Source organism: Molothrus aeneus, chromosome 31, assembly GCF_037042795.1.
Source record: "Molothrus aeneus isolate 106 chromosome 31, BPBGC_Maene_1.0, whole genome shotgun sequence".
Classification (NCBI taxonomy): domain Eukaryota; kingdom Metazoa; phylum Chordata; class Aves; order Passeriformes; family Icteridae; genus Molothrus; species Molothrus aeneus.
Window position 1 is genome coordinate 2708018 of NC_089676.1, and position 7010 is coordinate 2715027.

The window sequence follows — 7010 nt, forward strand, 5'->3', positions numbered from 1 at the left end:
ATGGTCTCTGACCCCTCCATTCTTCCGCTCCAGGTGGAGTGAAGGTCACTTCTTGTGTTTGGACAATGCTTTTCAGGCACAGGATGGGATTTTGGGGTGTCAGTGCAGGGCCAGGAGTTGGATTTGATGATTTCTGGGTCCCTTCCAATCTGGATATTCCACGATTCTGTGATTCCCTGAATGACAGGGAGTAGAAGATGTGGGAGGAAGCAGGAGCACCTTGTCCTCCTCTGCATCACCACTCACAAAATTCAACACCCCAGCAATGTTCTCCCCATGTCCAACGTGTCCCTGTGGTCTCCTGAGCTGCGCCTGCAGCCCTGAGCCCTCCGGGAGGGACAGGAGGGCGCAGGGGATGCTGTGGTGGCAGAAGCGAAGGGTGACAACTCCTTGGGATTCCCTTGCATGAAGGACACTGTAGATGAGGTGGTCACAACACAAAGCAACCCTCCATTTTCAGAAGGCTTCAAACCTGGTTTTATTATAGCATGAATGCTTTTTTAGACATTCTTACAAAGCTCATAAATTTACTCATTGGTCAGGAAAGACAAAGTGTTTATTGCAATAGGCAGTTGCAGGTTTCTCTTATTTCTCCTTGTTTCTTTCTTGGTTTCTGTGTCAAGGACCTTGGTAGGAAATTCTCTCAGGGGTGAACATGGCACCTCTTCTCAAACTTCTCTCTGGCTCACAGAAGTCACTGTAAAACCTCTCCCACAGGACACGAGCCATGGAAGGTGTCCCAGGAAATGTTTTCTACTGACTGATGGAATACATGGACCAGGGAGGTTATTATGGGGTGTCCATCCTTGGAGAGATTGAGAAGACATTGGCATCCAGAGCAACTCCCTCAAGGCTATCCCACCTGAGCAAGGGTTGGGCCACGTAACCTCTGGAAGTGTATTCCGACCCCAAAAACTGTGACTTTGTGACCCCCACCCATGGAGCAGCTTTAGCTGGGGATCCCAAAAGGGAAGGAACTCCAGGAGACTCCAGTTCGAATGCAGAGTGAACTTTATTGAGTGTGAAGACAGAACCAAAGCAGGGGTGGGCAGGCAGGCCTGGCCAGCAGTGGCACACAGGTCTGCCTGGCCCGGGCACGGGGCCAGCGGGAGCAGCAGGACCCCGGGGCCGGGCTGGGCCGGGGCTGAGCCCCCGGGCCAGCAGAGCAGGGCACGGCAGGGCCCGGGGAGGCGCAGGAGAAAGCAGGACAAGCAGAAGCCTCAGGTGGGCACGTTTGCCTCTCGCCTTGGCAGGAGGGGCCCCGAGGCCTCTGGAAAGGCTGGCCAGCAGCTCCAGGGGACACTTGGCCTGCGGAGGCACTCGCTGGACGCGCAGCCCGGCTCTAGCAGGGCAGGCATCTGCGGCCGCAGTAGCGGCCACCAAGGCCGGAGAGCCCCGAGAGCCCAAAGCCCCCCGAGTTGATGGGGACCCCGGACTCGCTGAGGATGCTGCCCACGGCGGCGGAGGTGGAGGATCCCACGGCGGTGTTCTGGGGGAAGGAGCTGAGGATGGGCCCGGGCAGGGTGACCACCACGGGCGAGGGCTGGATGACCACGCGGGAGTCCTGGCACTGGCGCACACAGGGCTCGTTGCAGCTGTTGGCCAGCGGGGTGGGGCCGCAGGGCCGGCACAGGTCGTAGCAGGACATGGCTGGGGCTGGAGGAGAACCTGCAGAAGGCAGGGAAAGCACCCACGGGCTGTGAGGCGCACAGGGAGATGCTGCTCACAGGAGAAAGAGCAGAGAGTGGGCAGAAGGGACAGCCTGGAGAGGGAGAGAGAAAGGACAAGGAATTGCAGTCCCCAAGAGGGGCCTAAAAACACAGACAAGACCTTCTCCCACCTCCCTCCAGTGTGGCACTGAGAGTGGAGATGACCACCAACTGTCCCAACAAAACAGGGGCAAAGCCCCAGTGGGAGCCAGAAGAGACAGAGGAAAAGAAATGGAAGCAGAGGAAAGCACTCACCTGTGTCACCGAGGAGGAGAAGGCAGGAGAAGTGGATGAGGGATCCTGCACTTGCTCTGCCTTTTATACTGTCCCACACAGCCCCGGGCCCAGAGACAGTCTTTGCACAGGGAATGTGTTTACCAAGCTCATCTCGCATGCAAAACATCCCAATTACAAAAATTAGTGTTTTTATTTTTGCCCTGCAACGCTGCCTTTTCATTTCCCTGTGCTGGACGTGCCCAGTCAGCCTCCCAGGCTCCTTTCAAGTGCCAAGATTAGAGGCCAAAATATTTCCAGGGAAAATGATTTGTCAGCAGGGCCAGGTGAAGCAGCCAGGGCTGAGAAGTGTCCCACTGACCACCTGGTGGCAGCCCCTGGCCCTCCAGGGCAGGACTTTCAAGAGCAGAGGCAGCCTCATGTCCCCTGCTGGACGTTGGCACCACGGGGCTGGACTGGGGCTGGTCCCTCACCTGAGGGGACCCCTGGGATTGGAAAAGCCCTCCCAGAACATCAAGTCCCACCTGGGATCCATCTCCACTTTGTCACAGAGCCCAGAGCACGCAGTGCCATGTCCAGTTTCCCCTTGGACACCTCCAGGGATGGCGACTCCAAACCCCCCTGGGCCACCCCTGCCAAGGCCAGAACAGCAGTGCCCAGCCTGGACAGGGACAGACATGAGGGACAGAGCTGACCCTTGCAGGGGAATGGCCAGGCTGGAGCCCGGGGCCCTGAGGAGTCCAGCCCCATCATCAGGAAACACTTTAAAGTCCTGCCCTGGAGGGCCAGGACTGGAATTATTTGGGATGTCGGACACTGCTCAGCACCGGCTGCATCACCCGGCCCTGCTGACGTGGCACTGCCCCCAGACACGTTTTGGCCTCTAATGCTGGCACTTGAAAGGAGCCTGGGAGGCTGACTGGGCATGTCCTGCACAGGGAAATGAAAAAGCAGCATTGCAGTGTCCCCATTTCTCTAATGGGGATGTTTTGCATAAAATATGAGCTTGGTAAACACGTTCCATGTGCCGAGGGTGCCTGTGGGCCCGGGGCTGTGTGGGACAGTATAAAAGGCAGAGCAAGTGAGGATCCCTCATCCACTTCTCCTGCCTTCTCCTCCTCGGTGACACAGGTGAGCTGCAAGGGCCTTAACCTCGCTCTTCTCTTCTCTTCTCTTCTCTTCTCTTCTCTTCTCTTCTCTTCTCTTCTCTTCTCTTCTCTTCTCTTCTCTTCTCTTCTCTTCTCTTCTCTTCTCTTCTCTTCTCTTTTCTCTTCTCTCTTCTGCCTTGACCCTCAATGGAATCTTTGCCTCTCCGCAGTGCTCTCTGAGAGTCTTTCTCCTTGATCCTGCTCTCCGCAGGTTTTTGTGGTTGTTTTTTGCTGGGGAGAGGTGGGAGATGTTGGGATTTCTTTGCAGGGAACTCTTTGGGCTCAGGGCTGTTGGGTTCCTCCCTTGCTCCCTCTCCAGGCTGTCCCTTCTGCCCAGGCTGTGTTTCCTCCTGTGAGCAGCATCTCCCTGTGCGCCTCACAGCCCGTGGGTGCTTTCCCTGCCTTCTGCAGGTTCTCCTCCAGCCCCAGCCATGTCCTGCTACGACCTGTGCCGGCCCTGCGGCCCCACCCCGCTGGCCAACAGCTGCAACGAGCCCTGTGTGCGCCAGTGCCAGGACTCCCGCGTGGTCATCCAGCCCTCGCCCGTGGTGGTCACCCTGCCCGGGCCCATCCTCAGCTCCTTCCCCCAGAACACCGCCGTGGGATCCTCCACCTCCGCCGCCGTGGGCAGCATCCTCAGCGAGGAGGGAGTGCCCATCAACTCGGGGGGCTTTGGGCTCTCGGGGCTCTCCGGCCTCGGTGGCCGCTACTGCAGCCGCAGGTGCCTGCCCTGCTAGAGCCGGGCCGCGCGTCCAGCGAGTGCCTCCGCAGGCCAAGTGTCCCCTGGAGCTGCTGGCCAGCCTTTCCAGAGGCCTCGGGGCCCCTCCTGCCCTCCTGACAAGGAGGGAAGGAGGGAGGTGCTGTCTGGTCTCGTGGCCAGCCTGTTTCAGCCTTGAAAATCCTGCTTTGGAAGAGTTTCCTTGTCTCTGATTTTGCATTTCACAGTGGTTTGATGCTGTGATTGCCAACAGTCAGTGGAGGGGTTTTATTCAGGAATTAAGGAAAGGTGGAGTCTTGCTTTCTGTCTCTCAGTTGGAATGGTTTCTTTTCCCTTCATAAATATATATTTTTCCCTTTGTTTTTGCTGAATGCTACTTGACTGTTTGTCAGTAAACTGATGTTGCATCTGATTTTGAGTTTCGTTGTGGTGTTTCTCTCCTTTTTACCTCCCCTTGGGGCAGAATTAGGTGAAAATCTATGCAAGGATTTCACAGAGGAAAATGTGCGTCCAAAAGTCACCACAACTCATCTGATAAAAATAATTTCATTGGTTTTTATACTCTTGAGAAGCACTGAACAGGTTCTCAAATCTATTTCTCTTTCTAGTATGTTTTCCCCCAGTTTGTTTATCCCACCTCTGTATTTAAAAGTACAATTGTGGTGTTTAAGCTTGAGAGATTTTAGATATTGTCCCCTATTTGGCATCTCTGAAACTCTTGAGAATCTGAATGAATATTAATATGGCAGAAGCAACACTTGCCACTGTGGCAACCAAAAAAGATCCAAGAAAAATAAAACCACCAAATAAAATCTATTTGAAAATTAAATAATCCTGGAACTGAGATATAAATATTTGAGGAGGTCAAGGGAATGTTCTTGACATTCAGGTGTGGAGCCAGTCCAAATGTCCACACAACAGGCAAAAGAGGTGGGGTTTTGTATTAAAATGTTTTATGCTTTGTTTAAAGTTTATTAAAAATTATTTACTTGCAAATTTACAAATTTGGGAGGAGAAGAGTTCAGCAAAAAGATGGAATAGAATCCTAAAATATCCTCATTGGAAGGGGATCCAATCCAGCTCCTGGTCCTGCACCGTCACCTCAAAACCCCAGAACATCCCTGGGAGCACCACCCAAACGCTCCTGGAGCAGCCCTGGTGCCGTGCCCATTCTCTGGGGAGCCTGGGCAGTGTCCAGCACCCTCTGGGGGAGGAATTTTCCAGAAGAATCCAGCCCAAACCTCCCTGGCACGGCTCCAGCCATTCCCTGGTCATGGGCGGCAGAGGAGCTTTGCTGGGGCCCCTTCCCGCCTGCAGCCCGAGGCAGAAACGCCAAAAAAATGAAAACTGGGGAATGAAAATGTCCCAGACCGAGAGGAGCCTGGGCTGGAAAAGAGGTTTCCATGGGTAAATTTTCCAAACAATTAACCAGAGGGACTGGTGGGATAAGCTGTTCCCTGGGATCCGTGAGGAACCCAAGGGCGGCGGCGTTCCACGCCGCAGAACAGCTGCAGTTGTATTTATGATCAGACTGATTTTTTCTAGTTTTTTTAATATAAAAATGACCTTGTGGTCAGCTTAAGTGACACCCCAGATATGGCACTTTCTGATAAAAATGTTACGCATAATGTTTCTGTGCTATCACAATTTTATTATGGTGTGAAATTGATGCAATATCAATTAAAAATATGGGGTTTAAAAGCCAGTTAAAAACTGTTTTTATTGAAACATATGTAAGGGATTTGTATTCTGTATCTACCATCAACAGACTATGTAATCTATTTAATCTATTCAATCTATTCAATCTATTTTATCTATTCTATCTATTTTATCTATTAATCCCGCAATGCAAATGGACATGGAGCAGGAGAGGTGGAGGAAGGGAATTTGGGAGAGTGAAGAGTCTGGGAAAGGGGAAATAAACCCCAAAATTTCCCCTTACCAACCTAAAGGGAAAAAAAAGGGAAAAAAGCCACATTCCAGAACCTTCCCAGCCCAGCCCAGCAGGGCGGTTGTGCAGGATGTTGAAGTTTTTATTAAATGGAGGCGCTCAGCTCAATTTCAAGCAGAATTTTGTACCTTTGAGGGTCTGATCCATCACCTGCAATGACTGAAATCACTGGAGAAACAATTTCTGAAGAATGTGAACGTGGTTTGGAAGCCATGTCCCCCTTGGATGTTCGGGTGGAAAAATGGGTGTGATAACTCCATAGATATGTTTGACTTTATGGAGTTATTGAAGCATCTTTTTTTGGTTTGTTTTTTTTTTTTTTTGCATTAATTAGTTCCCACACATATTTTTGCAAGTGGAACCTTTCCCTGATAAAGGAATTGTCCTGCTTTTGTTTCCCAGTCTAAGTTTAGGCTGCCATTGCGTGAGAAGCATCATCCACCCATTAAGAAATTCTTTCATCTTCCCAAATTATGGGTACTTTTAATTTCTGGTACTTTTAGACCGACTCTAATAATGTCAACCTGAAATTACTTCAAGCACAGTCTAATAAAGACAATTTTTTTTCCAGCTCCTCAGCAATTTGTTCACTTGTGGCCACCTTGGGATCCAAGATCAAATCCAAGAGGAGCCAAAACTCTTTGTGTGCCAAAATTCCCAGTCTGACCCAGTTGCAAACAATTGTCAATTAAAATGTTCACATCTCATAAAAAAACCTCTGAGGTCCTTTCCAAGCTTGGTGAAGCTTTGGGGTGACCTCATTGTGGCCTTCCAGGACCTGAAGGAGCCAACAAGAAACATGGGGAGCGGATTTCCAAAGGGCCTGGAGTGACAGGACAAAGGGGGAAAGTGGTAAAACTGAAAGAGGGGAAATTTAGGTTGGATTTGGGAAGGAATTCTTCCCTGTGGGGGTGGTGAGCCCCTGGCACAGGTGGTTCCAAGGATTTCCCACCTCTGGAAGTGTCCCAGGACAGGTTGGACGAGGCTTGGAGCAGCCTGGGATCATGGGAGGTGTCCCTGCACATGGATTGGCACAGGGTGAGCTTTGAGGTCCCTTCCCACCCACACCATTCCATGATTCCATGGTTCTGACTGGTGTTTGTGAGCTGAGGTGGAACAGGAGGGGTTTAGAGGTCTCCTTGGCAGAAGAACTGATAAATCAGGATTAAATGTCCCCTTGTTCTTCCAGCTGTACCTCAAACTGTGTTACCCAGATTTAACGCCATAAAACCACCTGAAATCAATGTGAT

General features: G+C 51.5%; 2 protein-coding genes across 2 annotated transcripts; one reads left to right on the forward strand and one right to left on the reverse strand.

Annotated features, from left to right (window-relative positions):
* Nucleotides 1-1342: 1342 nt before the first annotated feature.
* On the reverse strand, nt 1343-2112 carry LOC136568198 (feather keratin 1-like). The gene is made up of 2 exons (XM_066568081.1): nt 1965-2112; nt 1343-1668 (listed from the first exon to the last, which is right to left on the reverse strand). Exons 1-2 carry the CDS (start codon nt 2110-2112, stop codon nt 1343-1345), a joined length of 474 nt encoding a protein of 157 aa, XP_066424178.1.
* Nucleotides 2113-3514: 1402 nt separating this feature from the next.
* LOC136568199 (feather beta keratin) lies at nt 3515-3828 on the forward strand. The gene has a single exon (XM_066568082.1). The coding sequence runs from the start codon at nt 3523-3525 to the stop codon at nt 3826-3828; it is 306 nt and encodes a 101-aa protein (XP_066424179.1). The 5' UTR covers nt 3515-3522.
* The last annotated feature ends 3182 nt before the right edge of the window (nt 3829-7010 follow it).